General features: G+C 35.0%; 3 protein-coding genes and 1 long non-coding RNA gene across 7 annotated transcripts; 1 reads left to right on the plus strand and 3 right to left on the minus strand.

Annotated features, from left to right (window-relative positions):
* Window positions 1–1,309: 1,309 nt before the first annotated feature.
* On the plus strand, window positions 1,310–3,004 carry LOC104700048 (triphosphate tunnel metalloenzyme 3). Of its 2 annotated transcripts, none has more exons than XM_010415496.3 (2): window positions 1,310–2,255; window positions 2,795–3,004. In XM_010415496.3, the coding sequence occupies exon 1, from the start codon at window positions 1,625–1,627 to the stop codon at window positions 2,249–2,251; it is 627 nt and encodes a 208-aa protein (XP_010413798.1). In that variant the 5' UTR covers window positions 1,310–1,624; the 3' UTR covers window positions 2,252–2,255; window positions 2,795–3,004. The 2 variants fall into 2 exon arrangements, with proteins under 2 accessions (XP_010413798.1, XP_010413805.1); XM_010415503.3 differs by having other exon boundaries at window positions 1,342–2,255; window positions 2,798–3,004.
* A 690-nt stretch (window positions 3,005–3,694) lies between these two features.
* LOC104700038 (uncharacterized) lies at window positions 3,695–5,493 on the minus strand. 2 transcript variants are annotated; one of them, XM_010415484.3, is made up of 4 exons: window positions 5,338–5,493; window positions 5,076–5,197; window positions 4,303–4,343; window positions 3,695–4,213 (listed from the first exon to the last, which is right to left on the minus strand). In XM_010415484.3, the coding sequence occupies exons 2-4, from the start codon at window positions 5,193–5,195 to the stop codon at window positions 3,883–3,885; spliced, it is 492 nt and encodes a 163-aa protein (XP_010413786.1). In that variant the 5' UTR covers window positions 5,196–5,197; window positions 5,338–5,493; the 3' UTR covers window positions 3,695–3,882. The 2 variants fall into 2 exon arrangements, with proteins under 2 accessions (XP_010413786.1, XP_010413789.1); XM_010415487.3 differs by lacking the exon at window positions 5,338–5,493 and having other exon boundaries at window positions 5,076–5,330.
* Window positions 5,494–9,730: 4,237 nt separating this feature from the next.
* On the minus strand, window positions 9,731–13,169 carry LOC104700027 (uncharacterized). The gene is made up of 9 exons (XM_010415477.3): window positions 12,833–13,169; window positions 12,534–12,736; window positions 11,738–11,919; window positions 11,359–11,643; window positions 11,217–11,275; window positions 11,074–11,110; window positions 10,915–10,986; window positions 10,497–10,821; window positions 9,731–10,347 (listed from the first exon to the last, which is right to left on the minus strand). Exons 1-9 carry the CDS (start codon window positions 12,909–12,911, stop codon window positions 9,973–9,975), a joined length of 1,617 nt encoding a protein of 538 aa, XP_010413779.1. The 5' UTR covers window positions 12,912–13,169; the 3' UTR covers window positions 9,731–9,972.
* Window positions 13,170–16,136: 2,967 nt separating this feature from the next.
* LOC104700014 (uncharacterized) lies at window positions 16,137–17,920 on the minus strand. 2 transcript variants are annotated; one of them, XR_015563615.1, is made up of 7 exons: window positions 17,760–17,920; window positions 17,443–17,668; window positions 17,213–17,268; window positions 16,871–17,092; window positions 16,670–16,745; window positions 16,465–16,572; window positions 16,137–16,367 (listed from the first exon to the last, which is right to left on the minus strand). It is a non-coding gene; the product is annotated as an uncharacterized LOC104700014 (long non-coding RNA). The 2 variants fall into 2 exon arrangements; XR_015563616.1 differs by having other exon boundaries at window positions 16,465–16,564; window positions 17,760–17,900.
* Between the last annotated feature and the right edge of the window lie 4,952 nt (window positions 17,921–22,872).

Below are 22,872 nucleotides of genomic sequence, written 5' to 3' on the forward strand. Positions count from 1 at the left end.
CACATAATTAGTTGAATTGTGGCATCGCCCTGAGACACTTTCCTCCACTTCCTCAACACCTTCACTTGAATCTTCCAGCCAGATCTCCATGAATGTAGATATTTGACTCTATCATATTCATTCATTTTTTGTGAAAGATGTTTTTAATATTTTGGGGAAAATAATCGGAAGAAGATATCTTCTCAAATGACATATATTGCTTTCTTTTATATGCAAAATACGTACCTAAGCTCATTAACAAGAATGTCCGAAATCGCATGAGCACCATTGGGGAGGGGGGTGGCTGTCGAATTCAAGTTTGGTTTGCAGCTAGATTAATTTCAAGATGATTTATTTCTCAGTTTCAAAACAGTCTTTGCATTTAACAATGTAAACAAGTTTATTTTTCTTTTGAATATAATTTAACATTAGATTCAAAAAAAAAAAATGTACCTAAGCGTTACGACATTTTGTTAATAAATAAGATAATAATATTGCAAAATCTTTTATAACCGTTTTGATTCGCTTATATCTTAGATCAATATTATTTTACATATATGATAGCAATAACTTATAGGAAAAATACATAAGCGAGAAAACATTAAAATATAAAATGACAAAACCATCTTTTACTGTTTTAAAAATGGCATGCATAAGTTTAGTCAATGCATATCACTTTAAACATTAAAGTTGACAGATTCAGTAAACCTTATAATAAAGAAGGACAAAACCATTAGAAAAAGGTATCGAAAATGGTATGCATAAGTTCAGTTTCTGCAATTCTATTTAAAACTTATATACTTCTCTCTTTTATTTTATTTTGCAACTATTTGATATACATAGATATATATAGATTTAAGTTAATTTCATCTATCATTATATACTAATTTTATACAATTTTTGTCATAATGCAGGATGTGCTAAGGCGTGAACCAAATCTACGAAAATAGATTCAATTGACTGCAAAAAAGGTACTTCCATGTAGGTTTGCTACCCTATTTTCAGTTAATATAGTTCTTCTATAATATTTTGTTTGGTTTATATTTAAACTGTTATGATAAATATAAACAAATTTTCATAGAATACGAAAAACACTTTTAAAATTTACCAAAAAAAACAATCTAATAACATGTTTTAAGAACCCTAAATTTATTTTATAGAAAAATCCTATACTACATTATTAAATAACAAATAGATGTAACGAAAACTGCTAACATCTAACTCTTTAAAAACTTCTCATGATCGGAATTATTAGTTTGAGAATATATTTATAAATATATATTTGAGTCTGAAAATATATTAGTTTATTACATTCTTAGTTTCATTTATTAAAACGGGCCGGTTTTAAAACGGGCCGAGGCCGAGACAAATCCGTCACAGCAACCCTATAAAGAAATTGAGATTGCCGATGCAGAGTGGTCGGTCGGTCGCTTGATTCCGAAATGTTGAGAAGAAAACCCACAAAAATCCAACTCAAAATCGAAGACCGCGAGGAGCTTGAACAATCACGCAAATCTCAACCTCCCACCACCACCACCACCACCGCTACAACAGCTTCGTCCTCCTCTCTCCTCCACCTTATAGACCCAAAACACAAAAACCCTTCTTCCAAATCCGACAGAATCGGCCTCTCCTGAAAACTTCCATGGAAGTCGAAGTCAAGCTCCGTCTCCTAACCGCCGCTGCTCATCTCCGTCTCACCACTCTCCTCACTCCTTTCCACCTCAAAACCCTTCACCAACGCAATATCTTCTTCGACACACCCAAAAACGATCTCTCCCTCCGCCGCGCCGTCCTCCGCCTCCGCTTCCTCCAAAACGCTGCCGCCGTTTCTGCTCCGCCTCCTCGTTGTATCGTCTCCCTCAAGGCGAAACCGACTCTGGCTAATGGGATTAGCCGTGTGGAGGAAGATGAAGAGGAGATTGACTATGGTGTTGGTAAAGAATGTGTTGATTCACCGGATAAGCTCTCAGCCGTTGGATCTAGGGTTTTGAAAAGGGTTCAAGAGGAGTATGGGTTTAAAGACTTTCTAGGGTTTGTTTGTTTAGGTGGGTTTGAGAATGTTAGGAATGTGTATGAGTGGAGAGGTGTCAAACTTGAGGTTGATGAGACCAAGTATGCTTTTGGGAAATGTTTTGAGATTGAATGTGAGACAGAAGAACCAGAGCGTGTTAAGACCATGATTGAGGAGTTTCTTACAGAGAACAAGATTGAGTTCTCAAATTCGGACATGACAAAGTTTGCTGTTTTCCGGTCAGGAAAGCTTCCTTGACATGGTTAGTCTTTCTTAATCTCTGTGGTTAGCTTGTTTTGATTGAATTTCACCAGTAAACTTATAAGTATTCGATTTAATGAGATCAAAATTAGTAATTGAAGAAATGGTTTCTGTCAGATTCTCTAATATAGAATGGTTAGCTCGATGTTTCGACTGAATTTGTAGGTCAACGTTAGAGTGCTCTCTTTTGAAGTCAAGTTGGGGTTTTTGAAGAAATGAGTTCCATTTGATTATAGTATAGAATGTTCTTCTTTGTATAGATGGATCTCAATCATTTCAGTATGATGTCTTGTTAGTTTGTTTGCTGGTCTGAGAGGACCAAAGTTTTCATTTTGATGTGTTGATACTATTCTGATTCATGTATATGTCAGAGACGCCTAAACTGGTTTAACTCTTCTATCAATATGTGTTGCTAAACATCTTCATATCCATTTTTGTGGATTGCTTTTTGGAATCTTATGCTTTGAAGAGACTCATACAATTTTGGTTTCTTATGTTTGTGGTTCCATATGATCTAATTTACTTTGTTCGTGTATTCAGTAGGTGGGAGGAAGAGTGGTGTCTTGGTTCACGGATTTCGGGCATCAGCATGATCAACTTAACTATAGTGATTGCCATTTGCAAGAATTTTTACTATTGAACTAGATGATCACAGTTTGTACTATTTTCTCAGTGTCTTGTCAATCTTTCTAAGTTCTAAGGATTGGTTCACGAGCCTTAATATTATTTTGGAATTGGTTTTTCTGTAAATTTGATTTCAACCAAAACCTTTACACCTATAAGATAATCAGACTACAAATTTTAACAGTTAAGTGAGAGAGGGAAAGAGAGAACCTAATGATGAAGACAAAAAAATGAAGGGTTTATATAGGATTTGTTAAACATCTGAAATAAACTTCGAAAAGGGCCCTTCGTTTAAAAGAAGAAGAGTTGGTTACTGATAGTCTGAACTACTTCAAGTTGACAAGTCAGCTGAGATATGATGGGTTGTGAGACTTCTATGTAAGCTCTTACCATAAAAGCTTACATAATTTCTATGTTCCGTACCTTACAAATTGTGTAGAGGGTGGTAGTCTTAGAACCTTCACCTTTGTATCGTGGCATTGGAGAAGTACGCCAAAAGTCTGTTAGTTGAAACTCAAAAGAACAACAACGTAAAATATTCCTAAAAAGGACATATGGAGAAAGCTCTTACTATAAAAGCTCCTAGGTTTCTTCTTAGATTCGTTTCTCTTATTGCGAAGGTGTACGTTGTTCGACCACATGAATTGTGCCTACCATATTAATACACTAAGTAAGTGTTAACGACTAAACAGCTGCTGCAACAATGGCAAGAGAAACATCAACAGCAACCAAGAAACTGCCAACCACGGTTGGCATTCATGCCGCTAACCACCGTAGGCAGATGTGGAAACAAAGAAAAGAAGAAGAGACCAAGCATTCTAAACACAGAAGATAACTAAAATCCACATCGAAAAAAAATCACACATGACAACAAATGGTAACCAACACAAGATGAAATCTCAATAAGAGGACAAGAAGTATCCCTACACTACGTAAACCAACACAGAAGATCATCCTCTTCAAGTCTTAACCATCCAAAGCACAAACACTTGTTAACACATGATTCATTTTCTCTTCTTAGAGGGTGGCTGGCGAACATCGTCATCATCTTCCTCATCCTCATTGTCCTCATCTCCATCATCATCATTATCACCCTCCTCATCATCGTCGTCATCATCATCATCATCACTGTCTCCTCCACCATTGGCCACTGGATCATCCTCTGGATCAGCTTCTTCCCCTTCTTCCCCTGAGAAATCTTCATCATTAGCATCATCCTCATCGTCGTCATCCTCATCAGCGTCTTCATCATCATCGTCGTCATCGTCACTGTCACTGGCATCTTTGTTTTCCTCAACACGGCTTCCTGTTTTGTAACCTTCCTTCAGAGACAACCTAGAGAAACATGAATCCAGATTGGTTCATTTAGATAAAACTCTTGCACCTCGACAATAAGACAAGGAAAGGAACCCCGTCATACTCACCTCTGGTCAACAGCAATCAACCCCATTAGCAATGATTCTGCCTGCGACAATCACACAAGAATGCTTATTAAAATAGGAAGCCAGAAATAAACAGCAGAATGTGTGATAAAGATATGATGCATTAATGCAAGACTGGTCGAAAAGGGAATTCAAAAGCGAGAAAACAAGTTTAAAAAGGATCATACTCGAAAAAGGAAAGCAAATAACAACCACCAACAAACAAAAAAAAAACTAAATTTGCATTGTTGCAGTCCTTGTGTATAGAGATCCGAACTTGCAAAGAGGGACTTCATTTGTGTTTTGCTCTATTACTTAACCAACTCCAAGAACACATCCTCAACACAAAGAAACACACAAGCGGTGGGCAAAACAATGAGTTAACAACAATTGGCAAAACCCACAAAATAAAAGTGACCAATTAACAAAAAGAGTGACACTGGACTTTGTTTTCTAAGCTACATTCAACTTCATAGTCCAGAACCATTTACACAGAAGACTATAGACCCATCAAAAACCTGCACATTGCTAAATTCAAACCACAACAATATCAACACAAAATCTAGACCTTAGAACAGAAATCTGAATATGCAAATATGAAGCAATTTCTCAATCTATAAACCTTGGATTAAGACAAAAGAGAAGAAAAATCCCTAATGTTCTTTGCAAATCAAATACAATACAAACAACCACAACTACAATCCTAACAGAGAAACAAGAAGCAAATCTACACTACAAGGAGACTGATAAAGAAAGAAAAAAAAACTGTTCTTTACCACAAGGAGCAGACAAGCCAGATTCTTTCCGACAAGGATGAGAAGCGACTCAGTGACAGAGCAAGCCCATGTCTGTTGACTCTGCGTCACCATTGACCCAGCAGCAGCAACCACTTCCATAGCTACTCAAAATTGAACACACACAAAAAAAACACTCCTGTAAGAGATGAGAAGACAGAAAGTGTTCAACTTTTAACAAAAAAAAATCTACAGGAGACCAAGAGACAGGGAGAGAAAGAGAGAGAGAATAAGAGGAGAGAACCTCAACAGCTTATGTGTCTAGATCCGGTCAAGGTAAACCCTAGATTTTGGTACGACTAGGGTTTTTTGGTCTTTGAGGTAAGATCTGATTTATAGACAGATTAATTGCTATGTCGACACATGATAAGAATTAAGATGATTTTTGATTGGTGTAATCTAGATTTTTATCCTGATTATTCATTATTTAAGGGATTAGCTATTTAAAAAAAATAGATTTTTTTCGTGAGGGATTAAATTTTAATCTAGGAAAAATTGAATAATTTAGTTATCTATATAATATTTCATGTAACTTTTATTCACAAATTTTGGTTACTGTAAAAGTGTACACATTAAATTCAAACCAATTATAATGAAAATAATTTTCAAAAAAAAAAAAAACAATCTCAAGTTCATACTTGATTATTTAATGTTGTATAATTATCATTTCTTTAAAAAAATATTTAATTATTTTAAAATTCATAACTTTTCTTTGTATAGAATATTAATCTTATTAACACCATTGAATTTTTTTTTGTAAAATGTTAGTTTTATTGTTGGAATTTTCATAACTACAACTATTATATGGAAGAAACATGACAAAAATAATCGAACCAGATGAATCGATTTGAACTCGATGCAAATCTAACCCTGAAATTACAAAATATCATAGTGGGCTCTAAATTTCAAGAATCGAAAACCTGAATCTGGATGAATACTCAAATACACTGATAATATAAATATATAATAGTAATATATTAGTAATATTTTTATATTTATTTATAATCATCTAAATGTCCAAAATATTCAGATTTTGTATATTAGTGGATATTTTTTTTAGGTATTAAACTATTTTTAATAAATTTGGATAAAAATACTAACTTTTTGAAATAGTTTATATATTTTCTATTTGGACATATTTGGATACTAAAATTTAAGTTTTCAAATTTTGGTTAATCGTAATCTAAATCCAAAATAACCGATCCAAACCAGAATATAGAAATTGTGGAATGGATCCTATATTTCTAAACTCGAAAACTCAAAATACTCAGCTTCAAACCGGAACGCCCACCCTGGAAGACAGAAAAAAAAACTTTAAATAAATGATAACAACTAGGATTTACTCTGTGGTATACCACGAGACAATTTTTTATTTTGATATAACTTTATGATTTTGTGTTACAGAATTATTAAATTTGTTTGATTTTAAGTATAGATGTTGCAGTGTTAATTGTTATTGAATTTATGTGTTGGATCTGAAAGAATTATAAGTACTATATGTGTATTGTTAATATAATACAACTCATATTTGCTAAAATAATGTATGAGTAAAACACATTTCTATTTGTCAATATATTTATATTTGTAAGACTTAATACAGCCCATTAATCAGTTTCTTTGAGTTAAATTTGAAATAAACATAAGTATTTGTACTTTTTAAATTAAATAGTAATTTTAAACTATAAGAGTCTATATTAAAATTTATAATGAATAAGATAGATTTATTTACAAAAAAAAGTTATCATAATGTATCAAATTTTAATATATTTTCAAATATGAAGTATGACTAACTTCAGAACTTTATAAAAGTAATCTGAATGAATCACAACTTATACATAAATTCAAAAGATTGGGTTGTTATGTTATATTCAAGTTTTCAATTTTAAATGTCTGAGAAATAAAGTTAGTTGAAAATAATAATTCTTTTATTATTATTATTATTATTATTATTATTATTATTATTATTATTATTATTATTATTATTATTATTATTATTATTATTATTATTATTATTATTATTATTATTATTATTATTATTAATATTGAGGTGTTAACCAAATAAATAATGACGATTTAACCAATGCTCGATGATTCTTTTATTTTATTTTATTGTAATAACCTATCTCACCATATAACCCCGTTTTATAATAGTTTGATTTTTTAATATGTATATGACATATATATTTGATTTTGTGACTAAGGAAACTGACTTTAAAAAAAACAATACTCAGTAAAAGTTAAAATAAATCGAAGAAACAAATAGAAATGATAAACTGATTTTATTCAAAATTAAATTAATATATAAATTAAATTAAGTACACGACAATATTTGTCTCTCATCACTATACAAAAAGTAGTATAAATTATTTTTATATCATACAATGAAAAGAGCTCTAAATTATATATATCAAAGTCTATTAAACTCACTTTCAATTTCTTATTTCGAAATGAAGCTTGTTGGCTTGTTGTTCAACTCTAGCATTTGCATCTCCTAATAGTAACAATTTGGCCAAGCACATCTAGAAAAAAGAAAGAAAATTATTTAGTTATAATATAACAAAAATAATAATCTATATCTATACAAAAACGTCTATTAAGTAGGCAAATGAAGCATCCATTTCAGATTTTCGTAGGAGTGGGTTTTTGCAATGAAATATGGTTGTGTGTGTGGCGGTGGATGTGTGAATGGTGAATGGCACACTTATGTAGTGTTTAAGGTGGTAGGTAGGGTTTCATCACTGTTAGTCGCACGAAGCCTTGATTCGCAAGGTTAGAAGATTTTTTTTTTGCGATCTGATTTGATCTGATTTAGGGAAGATTGGTATGGAATTATCTTTCAATATGATCAGTTATAGATCATTGCGACTACACCATTATAGGTCCGATAAGTTAGGCTTATAATTTATAGAAAGTTGGTATATTGGATTTATACTGCATATTTAACGATAATGAGATCTTACCAATTACCAAAGATGTAATCGAGTTTCTATATATTTAGGAGATTATTAAGATATTATTCAAAGATGAAAAATTCTTGAGTTCACTCCTAAGGTGAACCCTTTTTTTCACTTCTACTTATTTTAGTCAATGAGAATCTGACATGTCATAATACATTTAAGAACTTATTCATTTATCTCCTTATAAAATAAGGAAACAAAATCTGTATATATTATTATAAAATTAAAAACTTAAATCGCTTATCTATAAACTCAAACTGGTATATAATTTCATTATAATTGTAAAATCTAAACCCTAACCATCTCATTTGTAAACCCAAACTAACATATAATTTCATTCTAATTGTAAAATCTAAACCCTAACCATCTCATTTGTAAACCCAAATCGACATATAATTTTGTTGTAATTGTAAAATCTAAACCCTAACCATCTCATTTGTAAACCCAAACCGAGATATAATTTTATTTTAATTGTAAAATCTAAACCCTAACCACTTCATTTGTAAACTCAAACCGACATCTAATTTCGTTTTAATTGTAAAATCTAAACCCTAACCACTTCATTTGTAAACCCAAACCGACATATAATTTTGTTTAAATTGTAAAATCTAAACCCTAATCACCTTATTTGTAAACCCAAACCGATACATCATTTCATTATAATTGTAAAATCTAAACCAAGCCAATATTTAACTTTCTTTAATAAAAATATACAGAATTGTTTCTTTCATCTGTTTTGCATTTTAATTTAATTTTGATTTATTTTTTTAAACAAGATAATGCATAGAAGATTTTGATTGGTTGAAAAGGAAGAAGTGAATAAGAAGGTTCACCCTAGGAGTGAACCTAAGTATTTTTTTTCAAAGATATAATTATACGTGTTTCTATAAACATATAGGAATTGCTATATTATATGAATTGATTAAATACAGTAAATAATAGAGAGTCTGCTTAGTAAAGTCATAAAAATCTTTCTATCTTAACATTATATTAAGAATTAAAGAGGATCCGAGAGTGGAAATCAGATGTTGTTTATCGATTGTAAACCGACCCGACACAATTAAAGAGGATCCGTTTACAGCAATCGGGTTTGTTAGTTTGTATTTAACCCGATCCAATAATAAGGTTTATACAAATAATCTTAATGAACTTTGATTAATTGGCTAAACCTAAGGATAATAGTGGAAATTGTTTGCAAAAAAAAAAAGAGAATAACACAAAAATGTATTACAAAAATGTTAAGATAGATGGTAAAACACATTAATTTACAAATGCTAACAACTAAAATATCAAACATTTACGTGGATTAAAATAAGATTTATTTGAAAGATAGAAAATAGTAGAGTTAGTAAATCCGTTAGCTAGTATGGGCCATACTAGGAAAAACATCATATAATTTGACTCTTTGCTATATCGTCTTTATATAACTCGCCTCCATTGCATAAACTCGGAAAATCATTCTCTTGAAACCTTTCAAATATGGAAATCTCAGTCGAAAACAAAGATTGACTGATTAACCTTATATAATAAATAAATAAAAAACATCATGAAGTTTATAGGTAATGATTTACAAGGAGGTGATGGATTCTCACTTCTCGAAGTCATTATACCTGTAGTGGTGTGATGGAGACTACAATTACAAGATGAAACACTAATCTACGTATAAAGCCTACAGGGAAGTCGCCAGGAAATGGTCTTTAAACACAAGAGAAGTGTTGGTTAAATAAATAACACTACAGATCTGTACGATCTTAGGTAAAAAAAAAAACAGAAAGCAATCTTGTAGTACCACAAAGCAATATAAAAAAAAGTATTAATGACAACAATGACAATCAAAGATTCCTCCCATCAGTTACTACACATAAGATCACCAAACTGTCACACATAATGTACACTGCGAACCCGCAAAAGAAGATAATATCTCAATGGCCCTTGCTTCGTGGATCTTCAGAGTGCATGGCATTGTAGTCTTTTGTATAAACCCGGTGCCTCCTCTCCCGCGCATATAAAACCCAAAACACCAAAGACAACATTACGCCTGCAGACACCAATACAAGACCCACATAGATCCACTTTGTGTATCTCTTCAGTCCAGGGCAATGATCCCTCTCTATATCAGTGAATGTAGACCTCACGAAGTCACACCCTTGCAGGTCTGCCAAGAACGGACCATACCGGTATAGACCATAGCTTACATTAACTGCTGCAGCCATCTGGTTGTAAAGCTTAGGGGTCAAACGTCCCTGTGTGCTGCATGTTCCCGGTGTTACAATTTGGCAAGTGAAGTTCTTCCACACCTGCATAAATACCGAATCATAAGACAGACTGTGATACAAATTCTACACTACTTTTAAGAATGTTCTGCATTCAATTTGAATCTTTTGATTTCAATTTCTAGTTGTGATTTTGAAAATTCAGAAATATACAGATGGAATCATAGATTTACCTCAGTAGCATTGTTCAGATGGACCTCACCAGGCTGGCACTGTTTGTCTGACAGATCAGCGTTGAAGGGGTTACAGAGAAGGGGCATTAGAGGACCCGACTGGTTGTAATACAAGGGCCGAAGTTGAGGTGGCAAGTTCCTGTTGGCCATGTTGCTGATGGCAGTGTCAAGAAGGTTGACCAACTGGTATGTCACAAGCTTAGTCCGAGTCAATGTTTCTCTCGCGGTTGCATTATCAACACATGGTAGAATATCGTCTAGAGCCGTGTGAGCTGTTGGGTGTTGGACCCATTGGTCCATGGCAACACATGTATCCCCTACAACGCTGACAAAGTAGACGAAGTTTTTTTTTGTTTGTTTGAGAAATCTTTCAATGCATTTGAGTAAGACAAAATGGTAGAGAGAGAACAGAACTCACTTGTGTAGAAGCAGAAATCCACCACACAAGATGAAGGTACCCGTGACGAGAATCCAACCAAGAATCACCAACCTAACCATTGATAATCACAAACACAATTTCAACACGAGATTGGAACCATCGTAAACGGGAACATAAGAATGAGACTTCTTCACTCACGTGTACACAAGGCACTGCAGTCCAAAGATAGAGAGAACTGTGAAAAAAAAAAATCACCAAGTTAAGTGCTTGCTGGGAGTTTTAATCAAATATTAATCTCTAGACATTTGCTGATGCATATAACTAGACGACTTAGGACTTACGAAATCCAATAAATGCAAGGAAAAGCATCACGGCAGCGATGATGACGAGCGCAAGTCTCCTGCAAGAAATAGAGACACGAATTATATAAAGCAAGAAGGTGAAAACAGATGAAAAATAACAATATGGTACTGGATTTGTTACATGTTGTCTAAGACATTTTGAATCTTGTCTTGGTTCTCCATTGTTTTGACAGAAAGAGTTGTGGCGGAGGAGTTAATCTTTCCCTGTATGTTATCAATGCTCGCAAGAACATCCTTTGGCAGAATGGAGGACTGCACGTCCACCTTCTTAGCAGCGTTGAGATAATCTGACACATTCCTAAGGTTTTCTGACGTGAGGTTTGCCTGACTCACCACATAGTCCAAAGTATCGGTTGTGCTAGCATGAAATTTCCCTTGACCCGTGTAAAGGAAAACACATCCTATTCTGGAATATCAAACACAAGATACCGCAGTCAACTCCAGAAATTAACCGCTAGAAACAAGGGTGAGCAAAGTAAAAGGAGAGTAATGAGAATTACATTGCTGCAATTGTGAACAATATGAGGAGGATAAGGGACAGAGCGTAAGCAATTCGAGAATAGCCGTAAGGTTGACGGGCACAGCAGCAATAACAAAGGCAAATCAGAGACAACGATAGCCCGAAGAACACAAACCACACTAATGCGATTATAATGAAAGGCGCTGCCGTATAACCAACAGACTGCACCACAACCAAAGAATGAGAGAGTTTGTTTTAGTCAAAAGTTTATAACAATATCCTCCACACTCGTCACAAAGATGAAAAACTATCGATTGGTTTCAAACATCTTTCATTCATATAAGCACAAAACTGATTCAAACAAGAAGGCTAGCTATGAATGCTAATCCAATTTCATAAAGATGAAATATTTATCCATTGTTTTCAAAAAATCTTCCATCCATATTAGCACGAAACTGTACCAATCAAGAAGGCTAGCTAAGTATCCTAATTTTTTCATTGAGCATAATAAATACACATCAAAACAATCAAACTTCACTTACCCAGAGTTTTGATAGTAAAGATCAAAACTTTAAATCAAAATAAAGGAATCTAAGAAGAACCCAAATCAAACAAACCAAACCCAAATAGTCTGTGACCTAATCCATTGATTAATTCATAGTGAGCATAATTACACCTCCCTAGCCAATCTTTACTAAAGATTGAAACTTTAGTCAAAATTCAGGAATCTAAGAAGAACCCATGGCAACATGAAGCATACCCAACAAGGAAGGAGAGAGATTACATACACCCAACAAAAGAAATGTTTTGGACCACAGAAAAAAAAAACGACTCACAGTCCAATAATGAGAATTGCTAATATTCCATCCACCAGTGTAAAGCTTGAAATCATCTTGAGGATCTTTTCTTTTGGTTCTCTTTGCAGCCAAAATCAAAGATGAGTTTCCTCCAGTTTCCTCTGCAATAACTCTTTCTATTACACTTGTTGTTGTCCTGGTCCATTCTTCTACACCTCCTTCTTCTTCCTTCTTACCAAACCCTTAAAAACAATCCAAATCCCTTAAGAACTTGAATCGATACGATTAATAAATGAAGTACATTTAAAAAATGTATCTGTGACAGTAGTATTTTTTACCAGTAAACGATGTTGCAGTGGCGACAAGAAGAAGCGAAGAAAGAATACACAACACTAGTTTAGATCTGGAACACAACATTATGTTTGGTTTTACTTTTTTTTTTTGCTCTCTCTGTTTTTTGTCTTCTCAAAATTAATGTTTATTCTTGATGATCGTGTTTGAGAAACAATGGGGTCACGTTAAGAACACGATTGATTTTGAGAGCTCGCTTCACGCGGTTCTCCTCTTCTCTTCCTCGAATCATCGGCGTTTTCATTATTGATTTTTTTTTAAATCAATTTTTTTAATAATAGTTTTTAATCTGCATTTTGTAAAGTAATTAAATCTTTTTAAATTAAAAAGATGTTCCATCGAATTTAATTCTCCTAAATAAAAGCATAAATTTTCTTTTCTTTTCTTTTTTTAAGAAAAAATTTGAGAATAGAATATTTTGGTTGTATCATGTGAGGGTTTAGCGTTGTTGTCTATTTCTTTATTTTAAAGATTCATCTTCTGTTTTGGGTTTAATTTCTATATTTTATAATTTTTACTTTGGTTTCGTTTTATGTTTCCGGGAACTTCTGTTTGTTTGTCGGCTTAATTTCTTTCTTTTGGACTTTAAATTTTGAGAATATTCTTGTTTTCTGCCGGCTAAATCGTAATTCACTATGTATCTTTCTAATTTATATAATATCAGTTGATAAAAAAAGAATATTTTGGTTAAATTTAAAACTTTTTGTATAATTAAATTAGTAGAAACTTAACATGATTTTTCTAAGTATATATGCCCACGCGTCACAAAGCAAATCTTTGAGAATAAAGACTTGTTGTTGGAGCCTGCAGGTGACAGAGATATTTAATCTTTTTGAGCACAACTGTCCTCTTTATTTATTTATTTAATTGTTGTTCCTTTATTTTAATTTTCAATGTGGTAAAATATCTTCGGATACGTATTTGTAATTGTGAGTATAATGTATCACACGCTCTGTTCGGGTCGAATTTCGTATTCAGTAGACAATTCCAAGAAGGTGAACATTTGGAAATATCCACTGAGAAGTTAACATGTGTTCCATCTTGAGTAGTACGTTATCTTATCTCCGAATAGCTATATAAGAGAGAATTACTATAATATTATATAAAAATTTTCTTATTATAAAAGTAGCACATAGTTGTTGGTAATTACTAGAATAAATTCTTTATCTATACTATTCTTAAAATTGGTGTTGAGAAAGAACGCAATTACAGCTAATACCATTAGTGGAAAATAAAAAACATTGGGAACTGGGAGAAAGTCTACCGGTTCTTTGACGATACATTTTTCTGGTACATAAAATCAGTAGTTATAGTTGGTATATTAAGGTGGCAGATTGAAAGGGTACGTTAGATTTAATCAGTGGACTTAGTTGTAGTGTTGGTACACTTATGGTTAAAGTAGATTAATTTGATAGATATATGATTGCGTTAGATTAAGTTGGTAGAGGAACTACCTTTGATGATAGAATTATGTTTTGAGCGGGTAAATCGATAGATTTAAAAGATAGGGAAGATATTTATGGTAGACTAATGACATGTTGCGACAGATTTATGTGACAGACTTAGTCCTTGACAGATATTTTTGGTATACTTTCTTTGTTTTTTGAAATAGTTTTAGTAGTGTACTGGTTGACTTCTTTTTTGTGGTAGATTAAGTAGGCATTTTTGACAGCTGTAAAGTCTTACCAGAATAATACAATTTGTTTGAGCTGGCAAAGACAATATAGCGTTGCGATAGACTTATTGGGAGATCTATATAACTCACTTTTTATAGGTTTTTAATTTAGAAATCAGATGTTGAGATGAAAATCTATAATAGTTGAGTAAAAACCCCACAAGTGAAACAAAAAAAATAGACATAAGTCAGTGAAAAAATAAAGTGAGGCAGAGGAAATTAGGGTTTTCAGTCGTATGTTAGAAGTAGAAGACGAGGATATTCTAGTAATTTTGGTTTCATTAAACCTAAAATTGAACGTGTACGTACATATAAACGTGTACGTACATATGAACATATACGTACATAACGTTATTGAGATTAGTGTACGTACATAACGTTCTTTTGCTTAGTGTACGTCCATAAATCCGTTTTAATGAACGATATTATTGTAATTTTGTAGTCATCTTCAACATATCTTCTTCTGCAACCTTAGCTAATATTGGCGTTGTTGTTCACCGGAAATGGAACAAGTAAGAGATGTTACTAGAAAAAGTAAGAGATGTTACTAGAACAACCTATGTAATTCGTAATTGTTTATTTATTTATTATATTTTCGAGAGGTAATGAATAATAACCACACAAAATTACATTTTAACTATAGAAGGTAATATTTAGATAACATAAATGGTATTTGTCGAATTGTATATATTACTCAGTTCAACTAGGTACAACTAAATATATATTTAGATTTGTATTTATATTTAAAATATGAAAATGATAATTAAGGTTTATAAGAATTTCTAAAACATATTGAACTATTAAAGAACCATGTTTAATCAACCATACAGGAATTTATCACTTTCTAATATATATTATCGTTTTCACATAAAACACTCTTTATAGTATAAGGAAGACTTAGTAAGTGATCACTTCAAATGAAGCAAAAGAGGTGAAACCCAAGTTTTTATGAACATTGTGTTATAAAAACCTTGTATATGCTAATTAATAGTGTGATAAATCTTGTGGCCAACTGCTAATTAATAATTTATATTATAAACTAGAAATACAAAAAAAATGCAAAAGTTCAACTATGAATATAAGAGTACAACTAGATAACTATGTATAGTTATGTGCATACCAAATAATGTTTTACTAATATCATGTTGTCTTTGGTTCATTTTACCACAGTGTGATAATTTTAAATAAATATTTGTCGCGAAAATCTATTTTTTATTCCTTTTCACATGATCCATATTTAAATTTATTTTAATAACTCTAGTAGTCTTGCACCAACTAGTTTAAGTTATACTGAAATTTTCTACCTAAGTGATCTAGTTATACATAAGACCTCACATTCACCCTAAAATTCTATTAATTACAACCAAACAAGTCTTCCCTCCGTCTCTGTTGCAACTCTTTTATCTTCTGCAAAGGCTCCATCTTCTATTCCTTATAGCTTCTAAATAGATATTATTTCTCACCTATTACTTCATTAAACTCACCCACTTCTTTTCTCAAACATCTCTACTTTTATTACTTCATTCTTAAAGAAATACATCATTTCATAAACCAACTAGCAGTTCATACATAACACAAGTATTGAGAGATTTGTAAAAATCTAAAGCCAACAAAAAAATCATAAAATACCAATGCTTTTCCATAAAAGATCCAAATCATACAAAGTGAACACATCACAAGCATGAACTCTAGAAGAGAAGATGTAACCATCAAACAAAGCCATAAACAAAACACAAAGTCATGTCCTAAACTGATCAAGTTCTCAACAGGCTCGAACCAAAGGGTCCTATTGCTTTGTTTGAAGCTACATCATCTTCAAGCATATCCTCAGAAGCTTATATATATACCTGAAGAACAACAAGAAGACGGACATGAACTATGCTGCTGAAAATATAGATGCCATTCATAATCATGCAGAAGAAAAGAAAGAAGCTTTTTTTTTACCATTCCGGAGACTTTTGAAGGAGACGGACTTGCTCAAAGAAGAGAACTTTACAGACAGTAGATGTAACTTTGCTACCAAACTCTTGTGACTTTTCCTTTCCTGTATAACTTCATGTAGCAACAAACATCAAACACTATCTCAAACTTCAAGCCTGAGAGAAGAATCAAGTAACATTGTTTTGATAAAAACACGAAATTTATTTACCTCGTCTGATCCACATGCTCTCACAAAAGTTAGCTGGAAACAATGCTAATGAGTTCTATCCTTTTGCATCCATTATCTTCAACGAGAGGACAACATATTAAAAAGAAAACAACAGTTAAGAACAAGCCTCTTCACTTTCTGCAGTCAAGTACTAAAGTATTGAAGCAGCATACAACGGACTCATGGGTTAAGCTAACTAACCTGACCCAAATAGTTAAAAAAAATGTTGGCTCCTAGAGACCATCCTGCAAATTTATCTCCAACATGAGCCTCAACTTGAACAAATAACCACAAATCCGCACACAAAACCAGCCTCAAAACCAAATGCTTCCAAAGCAAAGAGATTTCCTTCACTGTCGTTTTCGGTATCTGAGGAGTTCCTTCCCACATGGAGAGAATCAAAGCTGTCTAACAGTTTGGGGCCTTTGAACAGAAAGTAACGAAGTTAGAGAAGAAAGAAGAACAACTTTTGCCAAAATGGTTACATCATAAACAAAATACACTTCAGAATAAATCGGCAGTTAATAAAGTGATTGAACTTACAGTTGAGCAGCATGTAAAAAGATGCGTAGCTTCTTTCCGTCCATGTATGCCGCCACCTTTTCGTAAATGTAACAAAGAGAGAGTAAAACAAAATACACCTAATTTCTTATCAAACAAATTCATCTAGCTAGTTATATGTATCATAGGAAACACAAATTAATCAGCTTCGAGGACGACTATTTCTAACTAGAAGTACCAATAGACTGAAACTGTGAGTCTGTGACACATACCTGGAGCATAATAAAGATGGTTGGCGGATAAGCAAGAAAATAAAAAAAACCCGAAGAAGAAATGCTTGGGAACTGAACCGTGAACAGATCTAAGAATTTCGACAAACCCTAACCGCCACCCTTGCAACGCGACCATCGCTGGACATGGCTGAGCCACCACAGCGAATGACTTGCGAAATCCAGCATAGACGCACCAAGACACCACTCCGAGATTCGAGACGGAGACCTGTAACCCACAGTTCGCCGATACGGCCTTAAGATCCTTCGATTACAAGCTCCGAATCACCTTGCAAAAAACCAATACTAATCGCACTTACAAAGGGGAAACTCACGAAGGAAGCAGAATCAGAGTAAAGGAGGATTTGACAAAAATCAAACAAACATCGATTCAAAAAGAAATAAAAACAAAAACAGGGAAACCAGAGCAAGAGCATAAGAGCATCTGCATTAGCGTATATATGGTCTGTCCTTCAGTAATAAAATCTTAAATTTAAATAGAAATCAACGATATATCGAAGGAACGTTCCTATAATTGGGATGTATTTTGCTTCGTCCGTCTTAACACGTGTTGGCATCTAATTTGTTGTTGTTTTATGGGTAGGGTGAAGGAAAAAAAATCAAAGTATCGAGATCATTTCTTTTCTCTCCGAATCTCTCTCTTTACTCTCTCTCTCATAACGGCGATTTGTTTGCTCCGGCCGATCTGAGCTATCACCTTGAAAATTTCCTCACGCAAAGGCCGATCTGCTCTATTATATTGAAAGTTATCTGCCGGTTCCAATTGAAAGAGGTTTGTGTTCCAAATTCGTTTTCGGTTTTGATGTATTCTCGATTTAGGGTTTTTATGATGTATTGTCGATTTAGGGTTTAGGAAAATTGTTTGTGTGATTCGATAGATTACACATCAATTCTCGATTTAGGGGTTTTATGATGTATTGTCGATTTAGGGTTTAGGGAAATTGTGTGTGGGATTCGATAGATTACACATCAATTCTCGAATTAGGATTTTTATGATGTATTCTCAATTACACATCAATTCTCAAGTTTTTTTTTAAATTATAAATGGCATGTTCCGTAAATAAACACACAAAAACTGGGTTATAAGTAATCTTCTACCACAACTCAACTTGCTGTGTCAACCACGACAACTAACCCCTACTCGCTCAGCAGCTCCGACAACCTTGGTTCTCTTATCTCCTCGGTGGTGTTGAAGGAAGATAACTATCCTGGATGGGCCACCGAACTTCGCAACTCTCTGCAAGCGAAACAAAAACGGGTTCATTGATGGCTCGACTCCTAAACCACCTTCGAACCCAGAACTTGCTCAGTGGCTCGCGGCGAACTCCATGATTGTTGGTTGGATTTGTACTTCTATCGATCCTCGCATCCGCTCCACTGTTTCTTTCATCTCCGAAGCTTCAACGTTGTCGGAGAGTCTCCGTGTTCGGTTCTCTGTTGGCAACGAAGTCCGCAAGCAAGTTCTCAAGGACGAGATCGCTTTTTGTAAACAAGACAGTCAACCGGTTCTTGAATACTATGGACGCCTTTCCAAGCTATGGGAGGAACTCCAGAATTACAAGTCAAGCAGGGTTTATCGTTGTGAAGCTGCGCCTGATGTAGAAAAAGAACGTGAGGATGATCAAATTCATCAATTCCTTTTTGGCCCTGATCTCCCTCGTTTCTCTCACATTCGCTCCAAAATTACCGATGAGGATCCATTACCTTCTCTCAACCTGGTTTATTCGAGGGAGATTCGGGAAGATCAAAACCTGGATGTTGACGGTCAAAGAGACAACAAAACCAGAAGCGATTGGTTTTTCGGTTCACGCCGAGCAACCATTGAAGGTTGCTACAGTCTCGCCGCCTAAATCTCGTGATCGTGTGTGCACACATTACCGCCGCCAGGGTCATGATATTAGTGAATGCTTCTTGCTTCACAGTTTTCCGGACTGGTATTATGAGAAAAAGAGTCTTCCTCGCTCCACTCCTGATACACATGACTCCCTCTTCGGCTTTGACAACAAAGCTGTTCAACGTGGCGGACGCTCGAACAGAGGTACTGATCGCGGTCGTGGTCATGTTCACAGTGCGCAAGCGGCTTCTTCCTTGGCTACTAGTACCGATCAGATTCCTCAACAGATCTCTGTTCTTCAAGCTCAGCGTCCTAATGTGTCTTATGAACAGTTATCAGGTTAAACTTGTCTAACTGATGTGATTCTTGATACTGGTGAGTCGCATCATATGACAGAAGATTGTTCTATTTTACATGACGTGATTGATATTATTCCCTCCGCTGTTACCAAGCCCGATGGTACTGCGTCCCGCGCAACGAAACGAGGCGTCCTTCCTCTCAACTCCACTTATAAATTGCGCGATGTTCTCTACGCTCCTGACTTTGATTGCACCTTGATCTCTATATCTAAACTGCTTAAGCAAACGAGTTCTATTGCGGTATTCACTGACACTTTGTGTTTCTTACAGTACCGTTTTTCGAGGACTTTGATTGGGGCGGGGGAAGAACGTGAGGGAGTGTATTACTTTACGGGTGTTCTTGCTGCTAGGGTTCACATAGCTTTGTTAGCTCAAGCGTCGTCTGAAGCCTTGTGGCATCAAAGACTAGGACATCCTTCTACTAGTGTTTTGCTTTCTTTATCAGATTGTAGACAATCTCCACATGATGTTGGCAAGATTGCAAGTTGTGAAATTTGTTTTTGTGCTAAACAAACACGTGATTCTTTTCCTATTAGTATCAAGAGATCATTGGTATATTTTTCTTTGGTTCATTGCGATGTTTGGGGTCCATATCGAACTCCATCTACTACTGGTGCTGTTTATTTTCTCACCCTTGTCGACGATTACTCACACTCCGTTTGGACATATCTTATATCCGCAAAGTCTAAAGTCTCTCAACTCGTACGCAATTTGTGTGCCATGATAGAATCCATGTAATCCGCAGTGATAATGGTACTGAGTTTATGTGCCTTACTCCTTACTTCCAAGAACATGGCATTCTTCACCAAACGTCGTGTGTGGATACTCCCCAACAAAACGGTCGGGCTGAGCGTAAACATCGTCACATTTTAAATGTGGCTCGCGCTTGTCTCTTTCAAGGCAACCTCCCTGTCAAGTTTTGGGGGGAAAACATTCTCATTGCCACTCACCTCATCAATCGGACACCATCATCAGTTTTAAACGACAAGACACCGTATGAGGTCTTATTTGGTACACGACCCTCTTATGACATGCTGTGCACATTAAGGTGTTTATGTTATGCACACATTCGTCATAGGGATAGAGATAATTTCAAGTCCCGCAGCCGCAAATGTGTCCTCCTCGGTTACCCCTATGGCAAGAAAGCTTGGCGTGTTTATGATCTTGACTCTGGTAAGATTTCGTGAGTCGAGATGTTCGGTTTTATGAGGATGTTTTTCCTTTTGCTACGTCATATACACCATCTTCTCCATTACTGTCTCCACCTTTAGTTGTCGAAAAGGATTATTGCTTTGCTCCTGTGGCTCCAGTGTCGTCTTCTTCCCCTCCTATTGCTTTGGATTCACCACAGTCTCCGATTGCTATTGTTTCTCCTGCACCGACTGGTCTGGTAACAATACCGGTTACTCCGTCTGTAGTAGCCTCTCCGAAGTCTCATTCTGCTTCTAAGAAAGCCGATGACTCTCCTTCAGTTTCTGATAACTCTCTCATTTACATGTGTTTAGCATCCTTTTTGTCCATATTTTGCATTGTTTATACCCTTACCTTAGCATTTTTAGGTCATTAACTGTAGGAATTCACTTTTAGGCCATTTAGGGTGTTGCATTCTTGCATTTGCATACTTTAGATGAAAACATGTGCTTTAGAGCCTAAAATGGGGAGAAACAAGGACAAATCCGAGCATGTACCCGAAGGAGCCATCAAGCTGGAAGAACAGTCCGAACCCCAACACGATCGAGGAGGATCCAAGAGCAGGAAGAACAACCCGAGAGTCTACCCGAAGAGCAACCCGAGGACATCCTCGTGCACCCCATCGAGCAGACTCTCGGGCAGGATAAGGAAGCTAGGGTTAATGGGTTTCCATATATAAACGAGCACGCCGCAGACCCTCAAACCAGAGAGCGAGAGCTTCTGAGAGAGATCTAGAGCGACTCAAACACTTTTTACTTTTTGTTAGGATTTATTTTATATATTTTTGTAATTTTCTTTAGATTTATACTTTGTACTCTTATTTCTCTACTCTATCCTTTTACACAATGCAATTTTCGTTCATATATGCTTTTATGTTTCTTGCTATGATTTCTGAGTAGCGCAGCAAAGTTTCTAAGGATGGGATAGATGATTTTGTGTTCTTGATCGGTTAGGATGTCTTAGTTTGATTGTAAATGTTTTATAGATTCCATTCTAGGTTGGTGTTCTTAATGTTGTCAACAAACCGAGAGGGTGAGATTAGATCTAAGGTGTTTTACCACCGAGAGGTGTAGATGAAATACTTGAATCAACCAATGCTAGAGATTTACTCACTTAGCCTAAGAGATTAGATGAGTAAGGGGTTTATTGACAATAATGAATCGGTTCTCATTGCCTACTTGGTCATGTTTCTCCAACGAGAGTTGGGTAGAGAAGTGATTAAGATTGTTTTTTTCTATCACAAGAGTGGTTTAACAAGATTTTACAGATTCATTGTCTAGGGAATATTTGCTTGAGGCATGTAAGACATCTGTATTGTTCAGGAACACTTAGGATTCGATTACCCCATCCTTAGAAGCTTTCGTATTTTAATTGTTTGCATTTTCATTCATCACTCGACCCATTACCCGAACAGGTACACGATCACCTGCTTCGAGTAACACCTCAAGTTGTTCATACCTTCTTTGCTTACTCGAACACCCCACCCGATCCTGTACTTGAATGCTTGCATCGAGTGCTTAGGTCGTGTGGTTTCTTGCTTACATTCTTTCTTTATTCATTCTAGGATTGTTAGACGAAAACCATCTTTTGCCTCGCTTGACTTTCATTGTTCTGATTGCATCCTTCCTGCTAGCATAAACAACCATTTGGATTGATAACCTTTTGTACTACAACTGCATAGGGAATTGATACCCTGGGTGAAAATCCTGTTATCAATTTGGCGTTGTTTCCATTTGCTCGAATTTAATTTTGCTACGTTTAGGATTTCAGCACTTGCTAGATCAAGTTCTTTTATCTATATTGGTTCGGCATCTGACTTGTTTGCTTTCGTGTTTGTTTGTTTTGAATCTCAGGTACAACCCGAGCACCCACCCGACCTGTCACTCGATCACCTGGATCGGGTTGACCCTCGTGTACACACTCGGTCACCTACTTGTGCATGAAAACACGATCCAAGGGTAACCACAACCTGAGTCCATTCATCGACAACATCGAAAGACAACGGTTACTTCGACAACAACAAGTTCA

Source organism: Camelina sativa, chromosome 1 (genome assembly GCF_030686135.1).
Source record: "Camelina sativa cultivar CO46 ecotype springtype chromosome 1, ASM3068613v1".
Classification (NCBI taxonomy): Eukaryota; Viridiplantae; Streptophyta; class Magnoliopsida; order Brassicales; family Brassicaceae; genus Camelina; species Camelina sativa.